Raw genomic sequence first — 14,036 nt, forward strand, 5'->3', positions numbered from 1 at the left:
GGAGGGCTAGCTTTGTTGGGTGAGAGGCAAGAATAGTGTGAAACTATCACGGGGAGGAGAAGAAAAGATGAGGCTGGTGATCTAGCAAATGTTGCGATGGGAAGGGAAGAGGTGTAGGTGCTTCTGGTTCCTCCGTACTTGACTCACTCATAGCATCTCACTGTTCGAGATGTGAAAAATGTAGATGGTTCACGGCAGCTTTTCTATTTGTCTTCATCTCTATCTTCTTTTTCTACTGGAGAAGCTTGAGGCTAGGGTAGCCCAGACATTTAAGCAAAATCATATTTGTGAGAATCATGCCTACGACAGAGAATTTGGTATCCTCGCGCGTCCGTGATCGGGCGATTCTCCACTGGCCTCACCGTTGCCTAAGTTTGACGGTCACCTTAATGATGAACATGATACCAGGAGCTACTGTCAATTCTGATTCAGGGGCTCGGTAAGACTTCCACCGGTTGAATGGACTATGGAAGCATCATGTGCAAATAGAGACCGTGGCAGAACCTCAAATCCAAAGGTAAATAAAACTTTACAGGTGTTGGTTTTTGGAAGACCTACGGGTTAATATGGCCAACGTACATCATATGATGGTTCACATGTCTGCTTTCCATTGTTGACATTGTGCTGGAGCTGAATACTGCTAAATGCCAAGATATCTCGCCTAATCAAGCTCCCCTGCATTTCAATCAACCATCGCGTACCTGAGATTTTGGCAGACGCGAACCTCTCCCGCAGCTGGAGGTCGCAAACCACCAACCACCATCGCCCACCAGCTCCCAGTCACCATTAAAAGACGTCTATCCAGATCTTACTTTCGAAACTTACAAAAGGACGCAATAACCTCACAAAACCGCACATTTCCAGCCTTGCCCTGAGCTCCAAAAGGCCAGCTGCAAAGGGCATCCACCCTCCCTTTAAATCTCACCATGGCAGACCTCCTTCACAACGCCCCCATAGTCCTAGACAACGGATCCGGCACAATTCGTGCAGGATTCGCCGGCGACGACCTCCCCAAATGCTATTTTCCGTCCTTCGTAGGCCGGCCGAAGCATCTGCGGGTGTTGGCTGGCGCATTGGAAGGCGACGTGTTTATAGGGCAGCGGGCACAGGAATTGAGAGGGCTGCTGAAGATTCGGTATCCATTGGAACATGGCATTGTTACTGATTGGGATGATATGGAGAGAATCTGGGAATGGGTTTATGGGGAGGGTTTGAAGACTTTAAGTGAAGAGGTGAGTTCTGGAGGTGGATTATCAAGGAGCAAGGCCATGATCTACTGGAAATGATCCCTTCGATGATGCTTTAAGATTTTGGTATCAGGGTACTGGCTAACAATGGAACCTGCAGCATCCAGTCTTATTAACAGAGCCACCTCTCAATCCACGAAGTAATCGCGACACGGCCGCGCAGATCCTGTTCGAGACCTTCAACGTCCCAGCACTATATACCTCCATCCAAGCCGTCCTCTCCTTATACGCCTCCGGCCGAACAACAGGCATAGTACTCGATGCTGGTGATGGTGTATCTCATGCTGTTCCTGTCTACGAAGGGTTCGCCATGCCGAGTTCGATACGGAGGATAGATGTTGCGGGACGAGATGTGACGGAATATATGCAGTTGCTACTACGGAAATCTGGATATGTCTTCCATACTAGTGCTGAGAAGGAGGTTGTGAGGATGATCAAGGAGAAGGTCAGTTACGTAGCGGCAGATCCAAAGAAAGAGGAGAAGGAGTGGGCTGCGTCGTCAGGGAAGATGGGTGGAGATTCGAGAGTGGTAGAGTACGCTCTACCAGATGGTAATAAGATCAAGGTAAAAGCTCCTTCCTGTGCGCAGCTCGCAGAAATAATAATATCCCAAAGATCGGCCAGGAAAGATTCCGCGCTCCAGAAATCCTCTTTGACCCCGAGATCATTGGCCTCGAATACCCTGGCATCCACCAAATCGTCGTCGATGCCATTAACCGCACAGATCTAGACCTGCGCAAATCCCTCTTCGGCAACATCGTACTCTCTGGAGGCAGTACATTGACGAAAGGCTTTGGAGATAGATTACTGCACGAGGTGCAAAGGCTGGCTGTAAAGGATATGCGGATCAAGATCTTTGCGCCGCCGGAGAGGAAATATTCGACTTGGATTGGAGGCAGTATTTTGGCTGGGCTAAGCACGTTCAGAAAGGTACGTTCATCTGCTCCATGGTGTGTCTGACTAGGGGGCACTTGGATGAGTCGGCTAATGGTAAATACAGATGTGGGTCAGCATCGACGACTGGCATGAGAACCCGGACATCATCCACACGAAATTCACATAGGCCCATTTCCTTCCACCAACTACCTGGGCGCCTTCCTATACAAACGCACCATCTCGACATCCAATCCAAATCAGCATACCCTTAAACTCAACACCTATAGCAACTGATGGATATTGCACAATACTCTCCAAAGGACATGCCTCTAATCCCCTCCCATTGAAACGGATGCGCGAATCGCCTAATGAAGGGCTAGTTCATGTGTACAAGCGAAAGAGGACAGGCATGAATAGCAGGCGTAAGGGAGTTTTGAGACGTCTACTTCTTTGCAGAAGGGATAGAGGCGTATTCAGGGTGCCGTGGGACTTTCTAAATGCCTTACTGCCAACTTGTACATCATTTGTCTGTGTACACTGGCTAGCCGCTCCTGTCTTTCAGAAAACAGGCGAGCTGCTATCCGGCTACCTACCCACATACCATTCCTCAATGATACCCACCTCATCAACCAATACAAGCTTCCTCGGTGTGGACCCATGTGATGACAACTTGACCACTGATGAATCCATAGAATGTGATATGATCTTAACGCCTTGAGTATATTACTCTACAAATGCAATAAACATTATTCACGTTTCACATGACCATATCTATATCACGGCACATCAAATATCAATCGTACAGCCGGAAAGAGCGAGTACGTGCAACGATCTTAATATCCCATTCATTCTAGGCCTCCATCCTCTGCGCAAAGAATACAACCTCCGTAGATAGATATGCAGCTAAATGCAGTTCTGCCCTGTTCTATCCTGTCCGTTCCAAAAAAGCCTACTACCCAATACCATAACAGACCTGATCAGAGTAAACTGAGTAAGCGGAAAAGGAGAATCGTTGTCATCATGAAGTAACCAAATAGTGCCTTCTTGCCCCTTCCTCATCATCCGATCATCCTCGCAGCCCAGTCCATTAACTCCACCCATCCATATCGTAGCATCTCGTCTCGAGGATAAATGTCCAATCCAATAACGCCTGCCAACCCAACCCAATGCACCGATCTAGCAATCAATGAAACCTATGCTTCCCAAAAACGCCAAGATCATCGTACAGAGACTTTCAAAACGACTCATCCCAAACCACCTCACGCTGTCACAGCGCCAGCCTCACTCTCCTCCACCCTCTTGGCAATCTCCTCGTACCAAATCCCATGACTCTCTCTGTCGAGCGCTCCAACCCTTGCCATCTCCTCGACAATCGCTCCAACCCTATGCACAAACTCCGGCAATCCCAGACTAGCAAGCCTCTCACTCGCGGTACTCGCGCTCTTGACTTTCTCCTTCTCCGTGTTGGCGGCAAGCCTGCTCAGGATGTGGCCTCTGAGTCTTGTCATAAGGAGTCTAGTGACGGGGTCGCGGAGCTCGATGGCCCCTGAGACGGAGGATGCGGATGTTGTGACGATACGGAGGACGAGGTCTTTGATGTGGTTCTTTGTTGCAACGGGCATGCTCCGTGAGGACTCGAGAGCTGCTTGGATGCCTTGGCTGGCTTGCTCGGGTGTCTTGGCGTTCTCGAGGACGGAGAAGATGCGTGTTGCTTCTGTTTTCCACTGGCTGCGGACGTCTCTCTTGAGCATATTCTTGCATTGCAGGAGAATTGCACCGGAAGTAACAATGCGCAGCACGTCAGCTCGAATGCGAGTTATGCGCTTCAAGTCCAGTTCAAGAGTCTCTGGAATAGGTAATGAATAGTCGAGTGACGTGAAAACGTCCACAAGCATCTGTGTATACATCTTCTCAGGAGTGGGTCGGGCCCTTGTCAAGTTGACCATTTCCGGATCTCTTTTGGCATGTTCAGCAACAACTTTGGTCCTGGCTTCTCTCCAAGCAGTCTCAGTTACTGGCAGGTTGCTGGCTGTTTCCTCTAAGATCTGGCCGAAGATAGAAGTTTCGTATTCTGTTGCATTCTTGATTAGAGCTGGAGCAGCCTGTTGCAGCATGAAGTTGGCATAATCAAGCTGCATAAGATCGATACCGTGCATTAATGCTTGTAGGCGCTCTACAACGTCTCCATTCTGCATCTTGTTTTCGACAACCTCCTTGATCTCCGCGTCACGGAATGGAGCACAGAGTTTGGGAAGAAGCGAGGCCATGAAAGAAAAGAATTTCTCATAAGAGAAGGATCCAGCCTGCAGCTCGCGAGCCACAACTTCATTGTCGAGTGCTTCGCCAATCATTTGATGCGTGGAATTGCCCTCTTTAAGAAGTTGCTGAAGTCTCGTTCTGATATTCTCTGCCATAGCAAGAACCCAGATGTCACTGTTTCCCGAGGCAATCTCTTGGCGCATTTTATCAAAAACTGCTTGCATGATGGTGGTTCTCTCTTCAAGAGCGTCCTCGTCGATACGATACTCACGATTGATGGCAATTTCGTGAGTAACGATCCTGTTCGGAGGCAGTATTGGCCTGGCGATGCGAAGCTCATCAGCGTACGATTTCTGGTATCTCTGAGGAGTAGGCGGAGGTGTCAAGGTCTGCAACTGGGAATCAACCGCCTTCTCTGAAGCTGCCAGATCAGCCAAAGGAGGTTGTTCGGGCTCAACAGACTCGGCAGCACGAGGCCGGGAGTCTCCAATTGGCTTCTTCACAGCCTTGACTTTCCGCGCTTCTCGGATAGCATTCGTAATCAACTTCTTGCCTTGCTGTGCACCAGCAAGTCTCTTGATTCTCACCATGAGCTTGAGTTGATTCTCTCGAATGCCATCTCGGTAAGAGTCCGTCACGGCTTCTTCAGTACTGTCCTTGACAGACTGCCAGATGGAATCCAATTCCACAAACTGCAGGACCATCATATCTATGAGAGTCGTTGAATCTCTAGCTTTCCAAGCAATGAAAGCATTGAAGAAAGTAGCATATACTTCTGACAGAGTAGAAAGCTGTGTCTGCGGAGGCGTATAGCTATTTGCAGAGTTCAGGCGCGACAGCACATTCTCGAAAGAAATGAGCAAATCTCGAGCCTTTGCTACGAGGTCCTGCAACTGTGGATTAGCCAGATCATCTCTCCGCATTGGTAACACTCCCACCTGCTCCTGCTCCTGAATGTCAACCTTTCCACTGAGAACCTGGGTTGGATGGCCGAGGATGAGGAAAGCACTGAGGAAAGTACGGACTGCAGTCATTTCGTTGACTGAGCCTGTCTCTCCCTCCTTCAATCCACATATTCTAAGGATCTGGGCCGTGCCGACAAGGACCTTCTCCTGAGCCAATAAATCGACCACATTTTCGAAGGTTGTCTCGCGTACGCTATCGATTGTGAGACCGAGAGCCGCAAAGTCCTTCAGAGCTCTGGCCCTTCGATGTACCCTCCACTTCTGCTGGATCCTCAATGCGGCTGTCTCCTCGCTGATACTCTCACGAACAGAGGGCAATGGTGATGTGCTTTTCCGTGGCTGACTCAGAGATCGTCCTCTCTTCGAGGAGTGCCCTCTGCTAAGGATTTCCTCTCTCCTCCTCTCAGCCTCCGCGAGTCTCTCCTCCATTTCCCTCCTCAATTTCTTGCCCTCCGCTTCTCTCTTCTCCTTCATAGTCTCCGCAATCCCCTTCGCTCTCTTAACCTCCTCAGCACAGGCGGCCACAATCTCCGCAAGGTTCTTTTCCCTTGCATGCTGGGCAGCCAACGCTCTCTCCTCGCTGTTCGTGGTACTTCTTGGCGCGGCCTTCGCAACAGCAGCCCTCAAACGTACTTTCTCCGCGTGTGCAGCTCGGTCCGCCAATCTAGCCTTTCTGTCTTCAATGATCGATGCACGGCGCAAGTGCTGCGCAATATAGTTGCTCTGCGAGCCTCCATGACGACTAGAGAGCTGTGACTGGTGTGAGTGTGCAGAGGAGATCGAATTGCGCCGGGACGAGGCGGCGGAGGACTTGCGACGGTTGGTCGTAGGGCGGTAGAAGCGTGCAGCTATGCGCGGAGGAGGAGTATGGATGCGATGGTCGATTGCTTCTTCGTTGATCAGGTCGAGGTCTTCGGGGATGTCCTCGGGGATTTCGGAAGGGCCTGTTGACTCTGCCAGGTTGCGATCAGGGTCGCTGAGGTTCTCTGAAGCGCGACGCATCATGAAATGCTGTATTTGTCTGAAAGGTAGACGTCGTCTTATAACAGAGGAGTTCGTCTCTCTATACGAATATCTATCGTCAAGTCTGTCGCACGTATGCCGCAGTGCCGGGTTCAAGTGAGTGTATCTGGTGGCTGGTGAAGAGAAGCACGAGGTGTGGGGTGAAGTCCATATAACGATGACGGCTGCAGAACAAGCTATGCCCAAAGAGAAGTACAGAGAAGAGAACGAATGCGGGTAAGGTAAGCAGACAGCGGGCAGTGCAGGTGCAGGTGCAGGTGCAGGTGCAGGTGCAGGTGCAGGCGCAGGTCGAGAGAAGGGAGAATGTGGAAAAGAAGGAGGCTGGTTGAAGGTTGAAGGTTGAAGATGTCGTAAGAGGCCTCGACCGAGTCTTTGGCTTCCTTGCCTTTCCCTGCTGGACCACCAAAGCTAAGCCAACGCAACGCAACGCAATGGAACCCTCACAAACAGAACGCTGGGTGCGCTTGGGCAGCTGGTTGCGGGCGGGATGTGAGTGCTAGGCTGCTTCCGTCGCTAGCCACGATGATTACCGAGCATCAAACTACCGCAAGGGAAGAAGCAGCGAGAAGCATCATTTTATTGATTGCCTCCTCTTCATTTGTTTCTTTCTAATATTTCTAAGATTTATAACGGCTCAGCTGAGCTTCACGTAACGTTCGAGTTTATGATGCTTTGACGCTTGATGCTTAGTTGAAACAATCCATGTGATAGCAGTGATACGGAAATATGACGAGATGTCTTGTGTTAATGGCTCATGGCCATGCCCGGATCTCGAGGGATGTTGTTAGCACTTTGACCGCCTTTCGCTTGCAGCTGGTATCTGGTCCTGGGTGATTGTCCGGCGTGGGTCTGTTTGGTTTGGTTCGGTTTGGATCCCTCGTCATCACAGGGCTAGATGGATAGTCTGGACAGGCTCGAAATAGAAACCAAGTTAAATCAATTCTGGGGTTTAGATGGGTCATGTGAAAGTGAAGCTATTTACAGTTCAACACTGAGGCAGTTCAATCTCCTACTTGAACAATCCCTCAACAATATGAAAAATATTCTTGAAAAACAGTCTCGACATTTACACTCTGACCAGACCTCGTTTCGAGTTCCGACACATCATTCGCATGGCAGCATCGTATTCCCATCAGCCACAATCGGCAGCCATCCATGTCTCATAACCACGCTCCTTGATCTCGAGTCCATGTTCAAGATGAAACGTCCTGAAATACACTGATCGTCAACACAGGAGTATCTCTGCATCATCAGATCCTCAGATCAATAAATCCTCACATTGCGCTGGGATGCCACAGTGCATGGCAGGGGAAGGATATGCGGAAGCATATCTCACTTTAAACTCTCTCTTAATCAGTAATTTAAGTGAAATCGCTTGTTTCCTAAACCCTACGTATCTAGCATAAGGTAGGTTAGGTTACCAGCCTATATACCAGAATCAAGAATCGATCAAAACGCCCTTCCAAACCAGCTGGTGATGCAACCATCATCTCGTCGCATGGTCCCCGTCCCATCTTTTTCACTCCTTGACTTCAAGTCAAAGACAATGCACACAGTTTCAAGGTAGCAGCAGGAGACAATACAGCAAGGTGCAAGAGATATACACTAACGTATATACACTACGCCCTCCTGGCACATCCAGACGCGGATCCATTTCCTTCAACTCGTCCGCCCTTCTCTATCACAACGTCAAGAAAGAGGCAAACATATGCATATAAAAACACAAGAAAAACAAAGTCTAATATAGCGCAAGAATCATAATTGAGATTTATCCAAGCCAAGGTCCCCCCCTCTTTCACAAAACTCCTCCTTCAGATCAATCGAAATGAGACGAGGCGTTTAGTAGGTTGGGTAGGCGTTGACTGGGTATCCAGCTGAAGCAGAGGAGCTGACGACACCCTAGGCGCTGGAGGGGGTGCTCGGGGCAGCAGACTCAGACTTGACTAGGTATCCAGTTGGGATGGCAACGCCGGATGGGAAAACGGAAGAGCACTTCGTCTTTGTCTTGGAGGACTCAACTGGCTTGACTGAGTAGCCTCCAGTTGGGATGGCAGCGCCGGATGGGAAAACGGAAGAGCACTTCGTCTTTGTCTTGGAGGACTCAACTGGCTTGACTGAGTAGCCTCCAGTTGGGATGGCAGCGCCGGATGGGAAGACGGAAGAGCACTTCTTTGTCTTGGTGGAGATGGTGGCGTTTCCGTATGGGGCACCAGTGGACTATAATAATGATCAGTCTGTTATTCTTACAGATTGAAGTGCGGTTGACATACGTATGGGACTGGGATAACGGTAGCGGTGCTCAAGGAGACAATCTCGCTGTTGGGTGCAGACTCAGTTGGGACGCTCTTGGCACTTGGGGCATTGGTAACGTCGCCATAGTTGGCGCCGGTGTTGGTTGGGTAAGCTGGGGCGGTGAAGGTGACGGTTACAGGAGCTTGGGTCTACAAAGTTGGTCAGTATTTGCTCATGTGATTCTGCTTTGTGAATACTTACGACAGTGACGGTAACTGGGACACACTGAGCAGAGCCGGCAATACCCTGGAATCCACCGGCAGATGCAGCTGGGACAACAGTGACGTAGCGGGTGCTGGTGGAGGTTCCTATCAGAAGGTATTAGTGGGCCTGGTCTCAGATTGTAAAAGCGACGCAAGTATCGAGCTGGTTTTCAGAAACCTCGACCAGATCCAACGGAAATACTTGGCTAAAGATAGAAACTCGCTTACCAGTGATGGTGGTGGTCAGCTCATCGAGCGAATCTAGGACACCAGCAATGGCTTGTCCAGACTCTTCCGGGGATCCTGGCTTGGTAGCGTAAACGGTAGCAGTCTGAGTGTGCTTGATGGTGGTAGTAACAACAGTGGTAGAGGTTCCTGATCCAAGGGTGTAGGTCAAAACAACGCTCTCAGATCCGCTGGCAGTTGGGTAGACAACCTCGCCCTTGGTGGTTGGGTATGGATTGGTTGGGTATCCAGTTCCCTTGGGGGTTGAAACGGGGCCCTTTGCGGTGTTGGAGGCTAGAGCGGAGTAGGAAGAGAGAACAGCAGCGCTGGCGGATGAGGCCTGTGCAACTGGGCAAACAGTCTAAAACACATGTCAACAGTCACCCCTTTTCCCTTCATATTCCAATCTTACTGTGTATGCAGCGACAGTGCTGGTGATGACCTGCCCAGCTGGGCAGTTAGTGACTGTTGCGGCGCAGCTGGTGATTGTGTACACCTGGGTTGCGTAGACGGTCAGAGTGGTGGATGGGACACTGGTGTTGTATTGACGACGTTGGTAGAAGTGTTCAGGAACATGCTGGCTAGCAGAGGCCAAGGCGGCGAAAAGGCCGAGAGAAGCAACAGTTGTGAACTGCATTTTGAAATATAGATAGTCGAAAGGTATCAAGATTCCTCCAATTGCTTCCCTTCAAATTTTGGTACGGTCGTTGAACGTCGTAGATTGTCAGATATTCTCAGTATGGACAGTGGTCTTAACGAATGTCAGTCGACTCGACAAAGATCTCTTGGGAAAGAATGACTGAAGTTGAGAACGAAAGAGAACTATTGCAAAGAATGACTGTAACGACTGTAGTGGTCAAGAGAAATCTTGGTGGAGAGGAAAGAGAGAGAGAGGTCGGGAACCAGAACGACGGGGCGTCGAAGAACAAAAGGGAAGCGCGGGATTACGGTAAGCAGGGGGGAAGCAAGCTAGACGGAGATTTGTGTGCAGGCGCCAGGGCATCCCCATGACGCTGGCAGGGCTTGCACTTGCAGGCAGTGCCAGGCACCGTGAAGGAGATCGACGGGGCTTGGAGCCTGGAGGGTAGGGTGCATCGGCAGAAGCCAGGAGAGAGAGACTCGAGGATGCAGAAGTCGGCCATCCGACGACCGTGAGAGGTTGGAAAAGGGGCGAGAGGGGGCGAGAGGAGGCGGATAAGAAGATTAAGCGGGCCAACTATGGCCTACCCGGTCGAGCTAAAATTGAGTCGGCGTGCTAGGGGGCGAGATAGGCGGCCTGATTGGCGAACGGACAGGCGCAGCACTCGGCTGGCTGCGTGGAGGATTCTAAAGTTGGGACCGTCTTCAGGGGCATTCAGGTCCCCAGGCCCGCTGATTCGTCGTGGCTACAGCTTGAAACGCATTGGGATGAATACAAAGCATCCAAGCAACAGCCTCGTTATTATTATTATTCGACTTGATTCGACCCCAAGTAGTGACCTCGACTTGGCGTCACCCAACGCAACGCAGCCCACCTTAACTTTGTTGACACCACACCACACTACACCACACCACACCTCCCTCCCTTGGTCTGGTGACAGTAGGTAGTACTGTAGTAGCAGTAGAAGGAGTGGTAAACTGCAGAGGAATCCCCTTTCCTCTCTCGTAATTCGTAATTGAACATTTACCTTTCTACTGACGATGCTGACTCACCATCCAATATTGACAAGCTTCATTCAGCAGCCAGGCCTTACAGTAGTATCACCTCTCCTCGTGTTGAATCTTATTTAGATCAGCATCCCCCAGTGCATGAGGACCCATCGGACCCATCGGAAATTATTTCCGAGCGTATTCGTGGACGCCGCAACCGTGGCCGATGGCCCATGGTTACATATGATGATACGGAGTAGGTACTGTACGGAGTAGGTAAGAAGGCCTTGTCAGGTTGTCAGGTCGGTCGGTATGATGTTTAAGGCGCGACCATGCATCGCATGCGTGAGTTGCGTGCTTGCATAGACCTAGCGCAGGTGGTGCATCTCATCTTTCAATAATCCTCAATCTACAATCCACCGGCGGCGTCCCCTCTCCTCCCCTCCCTTCCTCCCACTTCCAAGTTCCCGTCAGGAGTGGATTGCCAGCCGTCGGCAGTCCTGGAATAGGAATAGCATCAGTGATCCACGAAGCGAGAGAAGCCGGGGTTGCCAAGAGTCACCATAAGGTTTGACGTCTGATTGTCGCTTGCTGTGATGAGATGTGATGTCTTTTTTTCTAGTATTATTAGTCGTGTGTTTTGTTTTGTTTTGTTTTGTTTCCAAACCAGTTGCACTGCAGTCATACAGTAGGGTAATAATGGTTGCGTGTTCAATGTTCCTTGACGCCAGGACCCGCTGCACCTCATCCCGTTCGTCTTTCGTCTACCCACCTGCCTGCACTGCAGTACCAGTACCTTACAGTAGTGCGATCTTGAAACCGCGCCACTGCAAGGAGAGAAACGCGCCCCATTGGCCGTATCCGGCGCCACTCCGCCAAGCTTTTGAACCCCTGAAAAACAACGACTTTGACAAGTCCAGAGTCCAGAGTCCAGAGTCCAGAGTTCAGAGTTCAGAGTTCAGACCTCACCGTTCTCGGTGTCCTGGCAGCCTGGCAAGCGCTCGCTCGAGAAACAAATACCTACGCACGCCCACGCCCACGCCCACGCCCACCTTCTTCCTTCCTCCCCGCCCGGAATCTTGCGTTGCCCGCTGGCTTATGCCGTTATCCAGACCATCTGACAGTTTCTGGAACGTCGCCTTGCAAGTTGCCACCGGGAAGGTGACCGAGAGCCTAGAGGTAAGCAATCACAGTTGAGCGAGCATGCCGAACCGGTTCTCACGGTACCGTGGTACGAAACAGAAATCCTTCCGCTTTCCAGGACTCAAACATCCGTCAGTCATTCCTTGCACCCACCACCCACCAGCCATCATCCCATCTCCCCATCCCACCATTTCATCAAAAAACCTTCGTGAAACAAACGAGAGATCACCCAGGACTCCCCGTCTCTCTATCCCTCCCAAGCCGCCATCCCGCGACGGCTAAAATCCCTTCCTCATTTCTGCATTCTGGCCGTGAGTCCAAGTCCAGAGTCCAGAGTCCAGACAACTGGCAATCATGAATCGTGAATCGTGAATCGCAAAACACCATGACGAATCGGCGATAACGACGAGATGGTGGGGTTGAGTTAGACTTTCAAACTGATCTTATCGAAGTTTCTTTTTCCCTGCTCAAGCTGCAAGCAGCATCTCACAGGGTTGATCGTGGACACCACCAGCCTTGTCGATGAGGTGTGTGGCCTAGTAGTGGCCAGGCCAATAGTTGCAAGTTTTTTGACGTTGGGGCCATGGTTGAGACTTGAGAGTGGCAACCGAAGCGACGCGAAAGGAAAGTTTGACAGCGGAAATGATCCCAAGGTTCTGGGCGGGGTTCTCATTGATCAGACCAAGTCAACCTTTCTGAGAAGGTTTATTGTTGTCATTACCGTTCATTTATTTCTCTTCTTTAGAAATTTCCTGGAAATTCTGCCCAGGGATGTCGGCAGCAGGGACACATATTGCTGAAGCATGCTAGTGCATTCTTTGCTCGGTTGCGGTTCACCCTTTACCTCGTCCTCGTCGTTCATGGCGGGAAGTCACGCCTTCGCACACGTGTTCGTGGAGCCAGCATCCTTGGAATTGCTATCTCAATTCAACCCAATATTATACTTCAAGACGACTTTAAAAGCATCTAGCTTTGCTATTCCTCGTATTTTTTCCCGGAAAATCGTAAACTTTTACTTTTGTCGCGAACAACACACGGCTTCCTCCTTCGAGCACATACTTCCAAGTCTCCTCCCCGCTTTCCTCATCCGGCCACGAAGCTTACTGCATTACAGTATTGCATGTAACTTCAATTCATCAAATCTCCCTCTGACTTTGATTCAAAGTTCTCACTAGCAATTATCTTACTCTATCTTCTATTGTTTATTCGAAATTTCCTTTTCCATCGTCACCGTGGGGCAGATCCGTGCCTACCTAGGTAGGGTACCTCTCATGTGTCATGTCACACAGTCATTATGAAGGAAGTAGCCATCTTAGTGCCGCACCACCACCACCAGACTTTTAATTGTTTCCTTAAATTCTCATCGTGCAGATTTCATATCGTCCTCCCATTTCTTGCATCTTTCCATAATCTTCACAGACAGTAGGAGTCATGAATATGCAGATGCACAGCGCACATTAGCCATTGACCATCCTAAGTTCGCTGAGAATTACTAATAACCGGATCACCTCGACCAGGCGCCATCCATGGGCTGATGGACTCGGTCATTAATGATAGCATATCAGCTGTCACAATATCACTAACGGTGTTTCTTACGAATTGGTCTCGTGTCTTTAGGTAGCCTAGCGCACACCACGTGAGGCCACCAAAACCGCGCTGTGTCTATGTGGATATAGAGCATAAGTTTGATTTCTGATTGAATTGCTTTCTGAGCTTCCATTAATCTGCAAGTCCATGTCATGTGCAGTATGTCTCTGTGCAATAAGGACTGAACAGTGTGCTATATCCAAGCGTGCAAGTCTCTGTATTCATCAGCAGTTTGACTAATAAGGTCAAGCGACCGTCTCTAGATATCTTTCTGGAGTAGTGCCAGTGTATATACCATCAAGACATTCTGCTACGGTTATTAATCATAGTATCTTGGCAGATGATGTTAGAAAAGAAAGGCATTGCCTTTCATGATCCAGCAGCCATCCCACGCTCCTCTGTAAGGTATCGAGTGCCTTGTGACTGCCCTCTGTAGTAAGAACGTGCTTTCTCTTTGGACTGATCTCGATTTCGAAATTGCTTGGAACGCCACTTCCCCATAATGTCTACAGCAGCGATGGAGAAACAGAGAGTGAATGCAAGGATGTGAAGTCTCTCAATGTAGAAGAAGCATCGCTACTTCCAAT

At 49.9% G+C, this 14,036-nt stretch overlaps 3 protein-coding genes across 4 annotated transcripts; 1 reads left to right on the forward strand and 2 right to left on the reverse strand.

Annotated features, from left to right (window-relative positions):
• The first annotated feature begins 461 nt into the window (after nt 1-461).
• On the forward strand, nt 462-6,965 carry RO4 (Actin-like protein). 2 transcript variants are annotated; one of them, XM_058497236.1, is made up of 3 exons: nt 462-1,232; nt 1,348-2,177; nt 2,248-6,965. In XM_058497236.1, the coding sequence occupies exons 1-2, from the start codon at nt 927-929 to the stop codon at nt 1,975-1,977; spliced, it is 936 nt and encodes a 311-aa protein (XP_058353179.1). In that variant the 5' UTR covers nt 462-926; the 3' UTR covers nt 1,978-2,177; nt 2,248-6,965. The 2 variants fall into 2 exon arrangements, with proteins under 2 accessions (XP_058353179.1, XP_058353180.1); XM_058497237.1 differs by having other exon boundaries at nt 1,348-1,812; nt 1,863-6,633.
• Nucleotides 3,383-6,352, reverse strand: ONS95_003904 (uncharacterized protein; the record flags this gene model as incomplete). The annotated part of the gene is made up of 1 exon (XM_058497238.1): nt 3,383-6,352. One exon carries the CDS (start codon nt 6,350-6,352, stop codon nt 3,383-3,385), a length of 2,970 nt encoding a protein of 989 aa, XP_058353181.1.
• Nucleotides 6,966-8,269: 1,304 nt separating the features above from the next.
• On the reverse strand, nt 8,270-9,727 carry ONS95_003905 (uncharacterized protein; the record flags this gene model as incomplete). The annotated part of the gene is made up of 5 exons (XM_058497239.1): nt 8,270-8,587; nt 8,641-8,811; nt 8,864-8,970; nt 9,094-9,451; nt 9,503-9,727. 5 exons carry the CDS (start codon nt 9,725-9,727, stop codon nt 8,270-8,272), a joined length of 1,179 nt encoding a protein of 392 aa, XP_058353182.1.
• Nucleotides 9,728-14,036: the final 4,309 nt, after the last annotated feature.

The sequence above is a fragment of the Cadophora gregata genome (assembly GCF_030347475.1).
Source record: "Cadophora gregata isolate MNR1 chromosome Unknown scaffold_13, whole genome shotgun sequence".
In the NCBI taxonomy this organism is placed as follows: Eukaryota; Fungi; Ascomycota; class Leotiomycetes; order Helotiales; family Ploettnerulaceae; genus Cadophora; species Cadophora gregata.

Bases quoted from the DNA above. Each gene is read 5' to 3' on its own strand.
- RO4 (XM_058497237.1), top strand. From the start codon at position 927: ATGGCAGACCTCCTTCACAACGCCCCCATAGTCCTAGACAACGGATCC. The intron at 1,233-1,347 runs GTGAGTTCTGGA...TGGAACCTGCAG, and splicing joins TGAAGACTTTAAGTGAAGAG to CATCCAGTCTTATTAACAGA. The intron at 1,813-1,862 runs GTAAAAGCTCCT...AATATCCCAAAG, and splicing joins CAGATGGTAATAAGATCAAG to ATCGGCCAGGAAAGATTCCG.